Genomic DNA, 17,175 nt, shown 5'->3' with positions numbered 1-17,175 from the left:
TTGTTTTTCCTTTTCTCCTGACCATTGCCTGAAGTCTTCTTCTCTTTATATCTGATAAATATGTATGGATTGACATGTAACATCTAGATTACATTAAACAAGGTATTTAAGAGTAGGTATTTATCAAGATAGCCATTTCATTGGGCCTGGACTTTTTGAGCGACATGGCCTGCACTAATGGGTTGCTATGACCCGAGACAGTGAAGAGTTGAGATTGAATGCCTTATCAACCACATAGTCCAGGTCATGTATGTATGTATGTATGTATGACACATGAGGTGACACCATACTTATCATAAATGCATATAACACATTTTTAGACACAAGTGTATATTGTGCCAGTGAAACTAACAGTGAACCACATTAATGTTGAGTGTATTAACCTCAATGACAAAATATGTCACAACAGGTCTATCATTGCAGCATAATTTGTATGTATGTATGTATGTATGTATGCATGCATGTATGCATGTATGTATGTATGTATGTATGTATGTATGTATGTAAATTGTTCTGTGCAAGGGATACCACACCTCAGTGATGTTGTGGTGTCAGTACCTGTTCAAGTTCCAGAATTGAGGGAGAGTTCCAGAAGAATCCCACCCCACCCCCACCAATGCTTAAAGACATGCTGCTGTTTATATCTGGAAAATAATTATAAATCAAAATAGGGTCTAGATTAAATTAAACATGGTCCATATTTATAAAGCTTGCAGTATCTTTGAGCCTGGACTACTTGAGAGACATGCACTGGATTATATCGCCTGAGTCATGTAAACTTGAGATTGAAAGCCCTGTATCCTGATGGTTCAGTTCCACTATGTATGTATGTATGTATGTATGTATGTGTGTGTGTGCATGTATATATACATGTATGTATGTTTAAAACACCTCAGCACAATAATTGCTATATGCTGGCAGTTAAAAGTAACATTCAAATGTGAAAATGAAGAAATTTATCCATGGTTTACTTTGGTTGGATAAACTCTTCCAAATAAATGTTAACATGAATTACTATAAGATGAAAGCTAAAAAGGTAAAGGTGTTAAAATTCGGTAAAATAGATGTAAAAAGTAACAAAAAATAGCTTTAAATAGAGGGTTAAAATTTGTTGATAATATTCCATAACACATACCCAAGATTTCTCATGTGGTACATCATATTTTGTTATTGAGGATGTTAGTCAATACACTCAAAATTAATGTGGTTCACTGTTAGTTTACACTGGCATGGTATACACTCGTGTAAAAAAATGTGTTATATGCATTTATGATAAGTATGGTGTCACCTCATCTCTGTAAACTGTTCAGTATGAGGGATGCCATGCCCAGTGATGGGTTTGATGTTACAAAGCTTGGTGTGGAAATTTCATTCCACAAACTTTGACAGGTATATGAATGATGACAGTTTGTAGAATATTTCAAGTCAAAATATTGAATCATCCATTTAAATATGCACAATATCCAGGGAAGATTGTAGCTGCTTTATCTGCCCTTTCATTGCCCTGAAGTTGATGCCATTGTGACTAGTTAACAGTTAATGCTTCTCTGATGTGAGGACTTTAAAGAAACAAATCATCTTTTGAATGTTTATTTTAGCACCTTCAATTGTTAGGCAAATAAAAGATAACATTAAGTTGGTTTCATGCTGATTAAATTGGTGACCAGTCTTTTATAAGTAGCAATCATTGTAAACAGTTTTTTGAAAATTGACATCAGACCCAGTTTTCACAACAGGTCTATCATTGCAGCATAATTTGTACTTGCATTTGTGCTTTGCATGAAATTTTGAGTATGGAAAGCAATTACCCCAAACTGTGCATATCTGGCCTCATTCTGATTTTAGCAGGTGTTTTGAGTAATCGAATGGTGTATTATCCAAAATGTATTTGTGTAAATATTTGGAACCTTACCATTACTTAAATCATCAACACATGTAAGAATCAGAGCCTACACTGTACATGCAAGTATATCCTGTGAGGGTAATAAAGTCAGCATAGCTTATGAATCATGATCTGGTACAATAAAGACTTGAGATTTTTGTTTAATTGTTAAAGATTATTTGTTTATGCAATCTACCAAATTATTGTTACTTAAATTGGCTTTTTTCAGTATTGTAAGGATTTAACAAAATGTTCATATAATACATCAAATGCTCTTGACTTATTTATGAGTACATTGTTTACTGTCATCGCCTTGTAGACAGTAACTTCTCTGTAGGAAAAGGTGCACCAAGTGGTCTGAAACGCTCTCTGTTACAGATCACTGCCATCTCGCCTCTGTCTACGTGGTTTCGAGTCTCAGATTTGGCCAATGTGGGTATGTGAGAAAGCCTGCCAGTAGCTTGTCATGGGTCAGTGGTTCTTTACGGGGGTTTTCCTCCACCATTAATACTGGCCACCATGTATAGCCTATCATGTGCTGAAAAATGGCATCAGACCCAACAACAACTACAGGTACAACAAAAACTCTGTAGGAAAGAAAGGAAGGTTTTGGGAGAGCTGTTGTGCTACAGGTTACCGGTTTCTGAATAAGCATTCATCATCTGTAAGTTTATTTGTGCCAGGATGACTTTTGCTATCATTTATGCATTTTTAAGAAAGATGGCTAGTTTGATAATTAATACAAAATGGGACAGTTGGAATGAAGCAGAAGAATTGAAATTGTAATGGTGTGAACTGTTGAAAATTTTGAAATAAATGATCATTCACAAAGTAAGCAAATGAAAGAGAATGGATTATTAGATTGCATGCAAATTTTTTTCAGTTCAACAATTTGTGAATGATTTTATATTTTTGTAAAACTTTTATCATGCTGTTCCAAGAGGTGGAACTGAGCATCAATGATGTTCATAACAAAGTAAGAGTTTGAACTTGAATGGATAATAATAGTGCAGAAGGTTCCAATATTGTAGGAATATTGTAAAACGTTTGATATGTGCCAAGTAAGGGATGTATTGGCAAGTGTTTTTCCAGGCTTTTAATGGTCTATTGTTTTCTTATACAAGGGTGCACGAAATTGTAAAATGGAATAGTTGAACAGATTCATATTCTTTCATTCTGCTGGCTTATGCTTTTATTTCAGAGTAAATCAAAATGAGGTGAATTTGAATGTACAACTGGGGATGGTTTATCTTTGTGCATCATAATAGAATGAGGAGATATGTATGTACTGAACTCCTTTATATAAAAAAATATAGGAATATCGCAGCATTTATTTAGTTCAGGGTATTATAAACATGTTCATATTTTGGATATGTACGAATTTTCCACTGCCAAGGAAAAAACATCTGATAGCCAAATTTGGGAAATTTTGAATTATGCTAATTTTAGTCTGCTCCTGACCTGATATATTCAGGGTTATTGGGTTAGCAATAATTAATATGCTAAAGTGAGACCCCAATAATCCCTTACAATTTATATATTATTTGTTGAACATGCACTTGTCAGAATACCTTAAGCATAGCTCGTACAAATAATCAAAGCTTACTCATTCAATAATAATGACAATAATAGTAATAATAATTACATCAGTACGTGTGTTGTAAACTACAGCGCTACATTGCCAGTAATAGTCCTCAAAAGTCCTCGTAACCCTCCCGTTAGTTGATAGCCCCCCCCCCCATGATTTTAAAAACAAAAAGCATCATTGATATATAAAGAAAATGCTCAAAGCTTTGTCAATTAATTCCTCATTCTGTAATTTCTAACATTATCTTCGCGTTTCAAACCAAACGTCGGTCTCTGTGTCAGTGCAAATGTGGGAAAACTTGACAGACTGCTCGCCGTCCTCTTCCGGTTATTAGAGCAGTTCCTATTAATATTGACCCCCTCCCCCGGGTCGGTATACAGTATTTGACATGTGTACCTTTAATATTTTAAAAAGAAAATATATACATAATGAAATGTTGTAACTCGCACAGTGACGTAAATTTTATGAATTAAAAGTTCTCGAAGACGGCGAACTACATCACACCCTTTGTGTGAAACAATAGATTCGTCCATGCCAATATGGCGTGCCTTGTTAACAAAGAAACACTCGTTTGAAACGCACAAAAGACAGTGTTTTAGACCCCGTAGTGACAATCAGGTAAGATATGATAAATTGATGAATTGATTATTGAGGGTACGTTGCATTAAACACATCTTTGTTGTTTTTTTTTGGTTTTCAATTAGGGCTGGATCAACAAACGAAAAAATACTTGGTCAGCAACATCAAGTTCATTTCCGGGAATTTACTATGAGCACAAAATTTTACTAATCCAAAGAAACGGCAAACTTACACGAATCCAATAGCACAAGTGAGCCCCCCCCCCAAAAAAAAACAAAAAAAACAAAACAAAGACACAAAAAAAAAAAAATGGCAAAGTTTGGAATGTTTATTTATTGCTGACTTTGCCTCGACGGTGATTGACGCTGACAAAAATGGCGGCAAAATTACGAACTTGAAATTTCGAAACCTGATTGAGAAAATCGGTTCTTATGGTTGGAAACTGTCGTATTAGTGCTGTGAGTATGCATCAAATTAGCTGAATATGCGAACACTCAAGAGGCCGTGATTCTGATTTTGATTGAATTTAGTTTGTAAGCTTCTATCATCAGGTGGTGTGGCAAGAAATTTTGCCCCCCCCCCCTCTAATTCTGGCACCTTTCCAAATAATGGCATTATGATATAAAAAAAAAAAATTGACCCCCATCACCCCCATGCAATTGATCAGTTGCATGGTTCCTTGTGCGAGGGTCTTGCGTTTGATTTTGAACATTTCAGACCATATTTCCAACAAGATTTTGGTTGGACTTGCTATGTAAGATTGTCATATATAAGATTGTATCAAAATCACAGATTTATTAGGATACAAGCTTGTAAGATGTGGGAGTCGAACCTGTATTCATGCAAATAAACTTAAGGCCTTAACCACTGCACACACACACAATTTTCATGAGTTGGGATCTTAGTGGTGTCCATGATCTGACTTTAGGGCTGGGGTCCTCAGTGGTGGTATTGACAACCTCAGGGATCAATACTGACTGCACATTAACTTCCCTTGTAATGCCATGTAAATGGATATGCTTTAAGAGTGGGACTGTGAACATATTCCCAGATTATTATTCCAAGCCTAGTTCCTGTGAGCAGTGAGAAATCCAGAGGACATTGCTGATTTTTGAGTTGTACTGACCATATGAGTTGAAGCTCATGTCCAGTTGTTTGTGTCCATACATTAGTATAAGACTGGTCTCACTACTTTGAAGAAACTATTTGAAGAATTGCCATGAAGCATTGCATATATTCATCTCAAAGATGTAGTTTATCTTATAGGAAAATATTAGTGGTCATCACAGTAGCCATCAGGAAAATATTGTTGTAGCTACTCCTGCATAGACGGTCAGTTTTGTGTGTTCACTGGTATAGGATATTTAGTTCATCCTGCATGAAAATTATGCCAATGTGACATCCACTATGGCCATTGACTTGAAAATCTTGTTAATGATGTGCCTCGATGTAAGAATGGATCAAAATGAGGTTTTCATTGAAAGAATTATAATTAATTTCCACTTAATCCTGAATGGTAGTAATCAGACATTTAGTTTCATGGCCATATGTTTATATGGGGTTTTCAGTACCCAGTAATGTTTTTCTTATTAATGAGAACTACATCATGGTACCATATTGAAAATCTTGGTTATTTCTGGTGAACTGATGGTCATGTAGACATATCCAGTTCACTTAGAAACTAATATTTAGTTGATCCTAAATAAAAGGGTGATGAAAATAGTGGCCATCTTGAAAATCTTGTTTTCACTGCTTCTTGTGAAGCAATGGTCATGTTATCATATAGCTTTGAATACAGCACTTCAGAATATGTAGCTGGTCCCAGATTACAATTTACACTCGTACAATTTTGAAAAAATCTCATTACACCTACTTCTATACTCTTTTTTTTCTTGCATGGCTTTGATTTTTCATGTTTCTTAAGACCATTTAAAGTAATGTTCAGCTTACTTGTTTGTCTTTTGACTGTATTGGAATCTCGATAATCCAAGCACTTTGTTTGTCTTTTGACTGTATTGGAACCTTGATAATCCAAGGATTTTGTTTGTCTTTTGACTGTATTGGAACCTCGATAATCCAAGCACTTTTATGAGATGAAATTATTTGCATGATTGTAAGGTCATATACCGGTAATCTGGGTACGTTCTTTTATCAGCAGTAGTGGTGTGGTCTTCTAAAGTTGTACTGAGGTATTGCCATGGCATATAATAAAGTTACAGTAATATTACATAGATGATATTTGCTTGAAATGAGTGATTAACAGATTTATTTGTTCAAGTGGGTAATGAACTTGATAGTTTTACACATGCCATAGCCACAAAAAAGGCAAATATTTGAATTTTTCACATGAGAGATGAAATATATCCATATACTTGTATTTATGCATTATTCAGTTGTTTCAAAGTAAATTTTATTTTTTGTTTGATGATCTGAGATATTAGCAAGATATATATATTTGAGATTGAAGTAGATTTCCCACTTAGTAATGTAAGTGGTTTAAAGTTTATATTCTGTTTACACAGATAATATCGGTACTAACATTCTCCTTCCTAATGGTAAAATAGAACACAAACAATGTAAGATACAATTTTATATACATTGTGGGATTTGAACTTGGTTCTTATATATGTGAAGTAGCCATGCTTACCTCCAAACCAAGCAAGAGTGTAAATGCTAAATGAATGTCCATCAACAGCAATGATAAATTGTTTCTGATGTTCCAAGCCAGTGATTTATCAGAATTATTTTTCTGGAAAAATCGTTAATGGCTGAGGATGAAGTAAAATGTTTATATAATGGTGATGGATCTTTCTTGGCAGACTGAAGACATGCTTGGCCAAGTTTCAAAGTCAAGATACAGCTCCAGAAGGATTCCACTCCCCCCATTGCCTGAAGTCATGCTTCTATTTATATATGACAAACGTGTATAGAGGGACTGGCATCCAGAAGAATTCCATTCCTCTCCCCCACCCCTTGCTTTAATTCTTGCTTCTTTGCTTCTATTTATATCTGACAAACATGTACAGAGTGACTGGTGTACAGATTACATTAAATGTGCTACTTAAGCAGTAGATGTGTATCAATATGGCATTATGATTGGGCCTGGACTGCTTGTGGGACATGGACTGGAATTCTTATGGGACATGGACTGCACTGCTTGTGGGACATGGACTGGAATTCTTGAGGGACATGGACTGCACTGCTTGTGGGACATGGACTGGAATTCTTGTGGGACATGGACTGGAATTCTTGTGGGACATGGACTGCACTGCTTGTGGGACATGGACTGGACTACATGGTTGATATGATTAATAGAAGAGCAGAAATTCAAGGCCCTATCAACCTCATAGACCAGTACATGTGTATATGTGTGTGTGTGTGTGTATGGATAGATGTGTCTGTATGTATGTGCATAATAGTACACCAACACAATAATGACAGTATGGTGGCAGTTAAAAGTAAAGTCCTGCAAATGTAAAAACAAATTCATCTGCCATATACTTTAGGAGGATAAACCCTTCCACATAAATGTAAGCATGAATTACTACAAGACAAAATATACAATGTAAAGATAAAATTGTGTAAAATTGATTTATATAAAATAAACAGCATAGCAAAAGCTTTAAAATATAGGTACAATTTGTTATGCATACTGATGTCCTCTCAAAAGGTCAAATATTTTCTTGTGTGGAACATGATGATGACATTCGTAAACTGAATTCACATACATAAACGTATTTTGTCTTGGAGTGTAAGTCATTACACTCGACAAGAATGTTGCCTATTGTCAGTGGACACTTTCATGATATGCATTCTTGTACATATGTCATATTTATGGTGAGTATGATATCACCTTATACCTGTAATTTGTTTTGTATGAGGGATGCCACACCTCAGTGATGGGTTGGATGTTACAAAGATTATTGTGGAGTTTCCATTCCACATACTTTGAAAAGTATATGAAACTTATAAATTTATATATTTTTTAAAGTCAATATATTGAATTTTGCATTCAAACATGAATAATTAAAAAAAAGAAACTATACCAGTGTGACTATACAGCTGACAGTATAGAATTCCAGATTTTATGACATGCTTTATCGTCCCTTTAATTATTCATAATAGCAATGTGACTAGAGAGCTGACAGTACAGAATATTTTATTCCAGATGTTGTGAGGAGATAATCTTTAGGATCAGGAATATTAATACTTTCAAATCGTATGAGTTTGTATGGTTTACATTGTGAATAGGAAATCTGAAAAGATGATTAAATTGCCATTTTGAGAGTTTTCGTTTTGTTAACAATTTTTTTAACATGGTTGCAATTTTGTATTCAGAATTGAGTCTTTATTGAATAACTAGTTTGGTTGGTTATATTGTGTTGGCTACAAAATCTCATTTTAGCAGAAGGTTCTTCTAACACACTGGTAGATCCAATGAGAGCATAGTGGTACCACTATTGTAAAAGGCCTTGGGGAGAACATCAGTTGCAGTGACAGCTCCAAACATGACTAGATTTTTCAAAGTGTCAGGATAAAGAAAACATCTATCTTTTTGACTATTTGTATTCAGGAACTTGTAGCCATGATAGGAGCTACTGATTTTAATTTGTTAATTTTCAATTGGTAAGATCAAATATTATTTGATAGAATGGGAAGGGTGGGTTGGTGTAATAACCAAGTTGGTTATTTGGGAACACAAAGTTTTGGAGTATTTTCTGTGATTTTTGGGGTTGTTTGCTGTTAGGAGCTGATAAAAACTCTAGGTCTTAAAATATGAAAATAAGATATTAAATGGCATATGTAGCAAAAGAAGTGAAACCAACAATCTGAGTAAATTAAGAAGCAATTATTTTTCTACAGTACAAAGACACAATTCAAGAGATACTTACAGGATTGTGAATTAAATCTCAAATAATCCTACATGACTTACCACAAATCCAAAAATACAGAATGTTCAAGAAGAATTGTAATAGTCTTGATTGCCCTAATATGACACAGTGATGTCAGATTTCTCTGCCTTATGGACTTGTTTTTGGTGCCTTGTGTATATGATACAAGTTGTATTGAATTGGTATTGCATTTTATTTAAGATGAGGATAGTGTAAGCTGATTTAGAAATGATGCTTTTTTTTATTTGTGTTGTTCCCATTGTGTTAATGTATTTGAATTTTATTAGGCTGGATTTTCTAAGGCATGAAAATTGGATGCATCTCTTTCAGATATGTACTAGTGCCATTGGTGTGAAAAGTGTTTCCTGACAAAATTTCGAGCTCATCCAGCACTTTCTGCTTCTACACCAAGATATGATGGTATTAACACAGGCCAGTACCCATGTCCAGTCCTCAGTCTCACATGTCACCACAGCAAGCCAGGATTCCAAATCCATGCTGCAATGGGAAATTGAATTTCTAGAAGAACAAGTATTGGGGATATCTAGAAGAAATACTCAGGTATTATGTCTGTCCACCATCATCCATACTCCTGCTTGCTGTCTTGTCTCACTGCATTGACCATGTATCAGGCATGCCTCAATCTGTTATCTTCAACTATCAGTAGAAGCACTGCAATAAGTGCTTGTTTCAGAGTAAGCTGACTCCATTTCCATGACCACTAACAGTCATTGACTTTGACTTTGCTAACATTTTATGGCAGGTTAAAATATTGAGTTGGGTACATGCTAAACTTCAATTTTTTTTATAAACGTCGGCTGATTACCTTGTTTGTATATCCTACTTGGTCAGCTCCCTTTTTGATATAAATGCTTTTAGGTAGAACATATCATTGTTACGATGTCCAACCAGTCAGCCACCCATTTCCTATTTTGTTTCCATTGAACTGAAATTATCCCATCATTAACAATTACCAAACTTTGTAAGCAACATGTAGTTGGGGTAAGGAAGAATTCTATAAATTCCAGGATCAAAACATTTATTTCTGAACAACAGCATTAGTTTTACATCACTGACCTAGGGTTAGATTTGCATTTGGTGCAGGGAAGAAGTCTTTTGAACTTTTGGTCCAAAGGCAAGTTCATTTTGACTTGGAGAAAAAGTGGTTTCTGCAAAAAAACTTGAGTCCTCCTTCACAGACTTTGACCGAATGTTGTGGAAGGCTTGCATCTTCGCTAGCCGAGGTTCCGATATATTAACTATCTACATTTTGGCAGATCAAGCAGATATTTCCATGCTTCAGGTCTGTGATTTTCATGACATGCGGCAACAAGACACTACATCCAATCAAAATTAATTTGTTCTGATTTGAGACAAGAGGAGCACACAACTTGAATAGACTCATAAATAAGCAATTTCCCAGTACTTGTCTCATGTTTGTACAAATACCTTTCACTCAAATACACCTGTAATGGCTTCTCTGCTATGCAGTTGTGCTTTCTGTGTTAAACTTAAAAAGTATACTTTTGAAGTCAATTGCCTCCACCATTTTTGGCCGATATACAATGTACCACTTTTATATGCTATTAGTGAGTTAACATTAAATACTAGGGGAGGCAACTCATAAAATCCATTAGATGTCACTAGGACAAAGCACTAAATTATCTGCTCAATCAGCCCAGGTGTAGATAGGGTTAACATATCGGAACCTTGGCTAGTGAAGATGGAGGGCTTGTAGTTAGAATAAGGATGAAACCTATAAGCTGCAATTCTGAATGTCCGAGGTCATTGGCACTGGTTGCATTTGGGTTTTTGCATTAAAAAAAAACTTTAGTTCTTGTCCAACCGCTCCAGTGGTCTAGTGGTTAGAGCATCCACCTCAGATGCGGGAGGTCATGGGTTTGATCCCCGACTGAGTCAAACCAAAGACTTACAAAAATGGTACTAACAGCTGCCTTGCTCTGTGCTCAGCATTAAGAGGTTAGTGTTAGGACTGGTTGGCCTGGTGTCAGAATAATATGACTGGGTGGGACATGATGCTACATGTCTGTGGCATGATGCCCCAGTGCTAGACATCACAATAAACTGCCACATTGCAGACATCATAGCGATATGACTGAAAAATTGTTAAAAATCCAAATCACATCACAACACAGTTCTCGTCCATGTACCTTAATGAAAGGCTTATGGCATGGTTTTATATGGAGGTCAGTTATCTAAAAGCAGTGGGTTAAAACAGTAAATATGTTCATTATGTAATATTGGATATGCAGGATTAGCTCTTTGTGTATGTATGTGTTTTATATATATGTATATATATATAGAGAGAGAGAGAGAGGGGGGGATATATATATGTATATATACACACACACACACACACACACACACACACGTCTAGTTGTGTTCTTAAAAATGATGCCAATCTGATGGCCAGTACATTGGCCATCTTGAAGAAATATCTCTGCTTCTCCTGAATGGATAGTCGTATCTGCCTGGTATTTGCACTAAATGATTTCTTATGCTGTATATTGGTCCAAAATGAAAACTGACAACCTGATGTCCAGTATAGTCATCACATTGGTCATCTTGACATTTTTGTTACCATTATGCCTGAATGGAAAGTAATATTGAGATGAGGTTTTCACCTGAAAACTTCTTATGACTTATGATGTATATAGTAGGTCCTAAATGAAAATGGTGCTGCTTGCACATACAATATGCCCACCACAGCAGCCATCTTAAACTGCTGAATAGATGGTCAAATCAACATTATTACTAAATAATGAGTGATGTCTAGGCATCGTACGTTGTGTCAGATATTTATTATTCTTGCCAAAATGGCCAACATGAAGTTTTTTTTTACACGTTCAGAATGAAGTTTCATATTGACATTGTTCTTTTACCAAAATTCTTCTTGTGATGTCCATTTAGTACTAAATGTTCATGATGCCAGTCTGTTATCCAGTCTGCTCACCATTGCAGACATGATGAAAATCTTGTTATTGCTACTCCTCCAACTGGAAAGTTACGTCAAAATGTGTTTCCACATGAAGACATCTAATGCTGTCTTATTGAAACGAAATTGGTTTTATTTAAAAAATCTTGCTGTCACAGAAGAATATCAGATATGGTTTCAGCACTCAGTAGTTAAATAAAAGAAATGGTCTTATCTTCAAATTCTTGGAAATTCTTTTCAGCTGATAAGCAACATCCCTTTCAAGGGTCTCTTGTTCATCTTAGAATTGGGACAGAGTTGACAGATTAAGGATAGGATAATGGATTAAGTGTCTTTTACGTGACAAATTATATGATTCTATAGAATACTGGTTTTCCCCTAAAATCTGCATTTAAACAGAAGTTAGAAACCAATGTTTTCTTTTTTAGAGTCCTGCAGTTGTTGAGGAGACAGCAATAGAGGATGGAGAAATGCTTGGCAAGACAAATGAGGGAGATTCAAGTTCAGCTGTTTACATTGAAAACTGTTCTCCAGAACTGAGTGTGAATTGCTCCATTACCTCCAGCAATAAGAACTCCCTTGCTCACACACTATCCCTCATTTCTCAAGCCAGTCAATATTATTCCAGTGGCGAAGACAACAGTGTTGCTTTTGATATCAGGAACATAATCTGTGAGGGCAAATCACATCTCTGGCAGCATTCTATGGAAGACCTCTTGCATGCAGAGATTTTGATATCTCTTAAGACAGGGTTCACAGCTGGGAAAACAAAATTATCACCCTCATACATGGAGCAAAGCCTATCTGAGCCACCATCACATCAAAGAAACAAGCGGAAATATGAAGATTTGAAGATTGAAAACAATGAATCTTTGACTGATTCTGTTAATTCTTTAAATAATAAACAGAAGCTAGATGTGGAAGGCACAGTGGTGAATAAGGATAATCCTTCTGTTTTATCAGATGTGGAAAAAAGCAAAAGTTTAGTTTTAAGCAAAGCTACCAAGGGTGTGGTTACTGATCTGAAAGAAACGAATGCAGCATCAATGGAGATGTGTCCCTATCATCGTGTTGTTTGTGGTTGCACCGAAACCAGAGATGTCTACCTCTCAGCCCATACCAGGTCACATAGTGGCCTGATCTCTTACAAAGGTGGAATTTGTGGACATATTTTGGCAGACAATGGCACCCTGCGTCGTCATGTTAAATCACACAACACTCCATTCCTGTACAAGTGTGATGTTTGTGACAAAGGGTTTCAGCACAGCTTTGCTCTTAAACTTCACATGAAGATGCACAAAACTGAAGACACAAGTACTGCTAGGTATTCTAACACATGCAGGGGCACATTTGACAGCGAATCTTCTGCTGAAAAGAGTATATATGAATGCAAAGTTTGTGAAAAAAGGCTGCGACATGGTGCAAAGAAAGACCACCTTAGTTCACCACAGATATTGAGAGTTTCATCCAAGACTTACCAGAACTGCTTTGGTCGATTACAGTGTTTGTCATGTCCCAAATCCTTTCCCAATCACCATCAGTTGCAAATTCATGCTGTTTATCATTCAGAGCCTAGGTTCAAATGCCTTATGTGTGACAAAGCATTTTATCATATATATCAATTGAAAGTACATCAAATTTCACATACTGGCATGCCTCAGTATGTGTGTAGAAGATGTAATCAATCATTTTTGTTTGCCTTTAGTCTCCGCATGCATATGAGACTTCACACATCTATTAGGATATTGCGTAGAATGTTACACTCAGCTCAAGCTTCTGACGGTGGAGCTGTCACAACTAAACTCAAGAACACTCTCCAAATCTTGTGAATCAAGTAGTTCCATCTGTGGGCAGAAATTCCTGAACAGGTACAGATGAATGAAATATAGGGCAGAGATATATCTGTTGCATCATTGTACCATTTCCCTCACAGTCACCCTGTTTCCTCTGTCAGTCATGTCCAAAGCAGTTCCTGTCAGAGGAATCCCATTTCTAGTCACCATGGAGCAATACATACATGTAGCACTGAAACTTTTCCCAGGAAAGAACCGGGTGTGCATGATTATAAATATATTTAATAGAGAATGCAGGTCATTTGCCTTCCTCGGAGGAAAGTTGTCGTGAAGTTCTTTCATGAGAATAAAAACAATGAACAAAACATCAGACTTGTTAAAAGCTTTCACGTAATGGATTTTATTCTGTCTAGTCCTAAAATTCGGCTAATAGCATAATATATTACTGAGTTCAATATTTAACCTACTTTTTTTCACTCCGTCTGTCTCTTCACAATATTCCTAACATTCTACTAATTGCATAGGATATTAGTATGTTACAATATTTCACCTGATGTTTTTCATTCTGTCTCTACAAAGTAATCCTAACATTCCAATAATTGCATAGTATATTCAGTAAGTTAAATATTTCACCAAATGTTTTTTTAATATGTCTGTCTCTCCAAAGTACTCCAAGGAAAGTTTTGGTGAAATTCAGAAAAAGTTGGGATTTTTCATGACGATAAGAACAAAACATTTGACATGTTGAAATATTTTGCCTGATGTTTTTCATTCCATTTTTCCCACAGTATTTCTAAAATTCTGCTAATTGTATAGTGTATTAGGAAGATGTCTCGAGTCAGAAGGAAACTTAAGGACGGTAAAGTGAGATAAAATTTATGGTGCAGTCTGAACTGGACACAAATGTGTTCATGGATTTTCATGAAACGTTTGTTAAATTTGTTTAGGAAGATTGTCAAATGTTTTCTTTTTGTCTTTGAGAATCTCAGATTGTCATGACATTTCTGTCTGATTTCTTGTATTGGGGTTCAGAGTATTTATAATAATTGGTCAGAAATGTTTAGACTTTTAATCTTGTGTCTGTGGGGTTGGCTGATGTAAATAAATTGCTTAAATTGTCTAGTAAAAACAATAAGACTGTCAAGACCTAGTAGCCTCAAGCAGATGTGATTGTAAAATTAGAAATTTGTTTCCAGGTAACAAGTTGCCATGTTTATCATAGTTTAATGTGTATAAAGTTTATAATTTTAGTTATTTTGTTTGCATGTTTGTACATTTATAGAAACTTTTATTTTTATAAGCTATTGTTTCCTCAGTCCCAGTAGGTATGGAGATGTATATTGTCAATGCCTCAGATGATTTGGATCATGAGTGAGATTTATGCATTTGAATGATGTGATCTTGAATCTGACTGACTTAGTTTGTGAACAACCTAGAGGTAGTGTTAGTATTTTTTAACAGACCTGGCATGTAAACTTGTATCATCAGGATAGTGGAAGAGTTGATTATCACTGACATATGTTCATATTAATTGGGGTGGTCTTCCATTTAATTGGCTGAGCTTGAAGGAATCTAGAAACTTTATTTTTGAACAGATTTTTTTAAGATTTGCCATATGAAATTGTATGAAGATCTCAGTTGAGTTCAGCTGTGGGTGAAATACATGCATATTAATAAGGCAGATCAGATGGTGGGAATAATACTCACAGCCTTCTTGTCACAAGTCGGACATTTTGAATGTTAATGACTACTCCTCTGGAGTTCACTTGGGTGGGGTTTCATTGGCTTCCAAGTTATGACGTGTGTGTGTGTGTGTGTGTGCATGTGTGTGTGTGCATGTGCAGATTAACTTTATAAACCAATACTTTAAGAGTTCAGCTATGAACAGTGTACAAGTTATAATAAGGGCCCATCAAGTCCCAGGAGCAGAGAGATTTCCAGGTTGGGTATGTGTGTGTCTATAGATATATATGATATATACTTTATGAATGAAGATACCAGAAGGTGCATACATGATGTGCCCCAAGCCCCCTTCCTTCCTGGCACAGTTTTAATGTGTAAATTTGCATTTACAACCTGACATAACAGTATATCAAGTACTTTGGTGTGCAATATCAGACCCACTTAATTTTTCTAGTCAAGTTTATAATTGTATTCATTAGGAAGGATAACAGCTTTGTTTTGGAATGTAGGGGGTCCATTAAATGGTAGATGTATCATATCTGTATCCTTGTCTTGTCTTGCCAAATAAATATTGTTTACCTTGTAGTAATTTATTTTATTTTGTTTCCTGACAAAATGATCTGTAAATTGATTATGTGCAATAGTTGGCATAGTTACAAACTGTAAAGTGGTTGTCATATTTCACAAGCAATAAGATCAACAGTTTTGTTAAATACATGTATATACATTATGACACATTTGTGTTGACTTTGGCCAAGATATCACCTCAACATCAATGGATTTAAGTGTAGACCACTGACAGAAGAGCCACACCATCCAAAGGTTCAATATATGTACATATTTTGTCTTGTTTTTATCACATACATGCTAAATATTTTCAGGGTCCAGTAAATCACATTAAGGTACTGCGACAGAAATAAACCACTATATAACTAGCCCATGATTGGAGAATACCTTTGTTTTTTCTTGTCTCACAGATGACTTTGTATCTTGTACTAAATTTATCACATTATCGTCAGCTTATGACAGACTTTGTTACTAGACACAAAACATGCCTTTTCAGTCTGTTGTATTGTTGTTACATGCCTTTCTTTTAAATTGCATGAGTTTCTTGTGGCTGACACAGTTATTGGTACAAATTTGTGTCAAGTTGCTTGCACAGCATTTTTTTTTTCTCCAGTTGTGAAGTTATCATTTAGTACCATATATTCCATAGGTAAGTAAGGATCTCTTTTGAAAGTTTAATTTCATTCAAGGGGGCCCCCGAGTGGCCGAGTGGTCTAAAGCGCTCTCCGTTACGAATCACTGCCATCTCACCTCTGTCTGCGTAGGTTCGAGTCTCGGATTCGGCCAATGTGGGTATGTGAGAAAGCTTGCCAGTAGCTTCTCGAGGGTCGGTGGTTCTTTCCGGGGTATTCTCGGGTTCTTCCTCCACCATTAATACTGGCCGCCATGTATAGCCTATCGTGTGCTGAAAAATGGCGTTAATCCCAACAACAACAATTTCATTCAAATATTTCAATGTGGTATCATAAATAGATCAAAGTCTTCATTCCAGGTGTGCTTTCTTTTGAATAGTACCATATCAACATTGGCTTTTTTGAATATGAGCATCATTTTAGTTCTGATCTTGCTGATTTGGTGATGCATACATGGCATATTTTCTCAGCATTTTAGCTGATCAGGCCTACAAAACACCAATATAGCCAGCTTAGGTGATACACTAGTTTGATTGTATCATTAATGTAGCTGATCAGGCCTACAAAACACCAATATAGCCAGCTTAGGTGATACATACACTA

The 17,175-nt window shown here is 35.8% G+C and overlaps 1 protein-coding gene across 1 annotated transcript in view; it reads left to right on the top strand.

Annotated features, from left to right (window-relative positions):
* Window positions 1–15,958, top strand: part of LOC149793687 (uncharacterized) — a 38,599-nt gene extending 22,641 nt beyond the window's left edge. The window contains exons 3-4 of the mRNA XM_089967664.1: window positions 9,272–9,502; window positions 12,326–15,958. Of these exons, the coding sequence (XP_089823790.1) occupies window positions 9,356–9,502; window positions 12,326–13,726 (1,548 nt within the window). The 5' untranslated portion in view covers window positions 9,272–9,355 and the 3' untranslated portion in view covers window positions 13,727–15,958. The remainder of the gene's footprint in view (window positions 1–9,271; window positions 9,503–12,325) is intronic.
* Window positions 15,959–17,175: the final 1,217 nt, after the last annotated feature.

The sequence above is a fragment of the Sinohyriopsis cumingii genome, chromosome 8, assembly GCF_028554795.1.
Source record: "Sinohyriopsis cumingii isolate HCF-2022 chromosome 8, ASM2855479v2, whole genome shotgun sequence".
Classification (NCBI taxonomy): domain Eukaryota; kingdom Metazoa; phylum Mollusca; class Bivalvia; order Unionida; family Unionidae; genus Sinohyriopsis; species Sinohyriopsis cumingii.
Note: the sequence above shows the minus strand (reverse complement) of the source record. Positions and strands in the feature narration are given on the sequence as shown.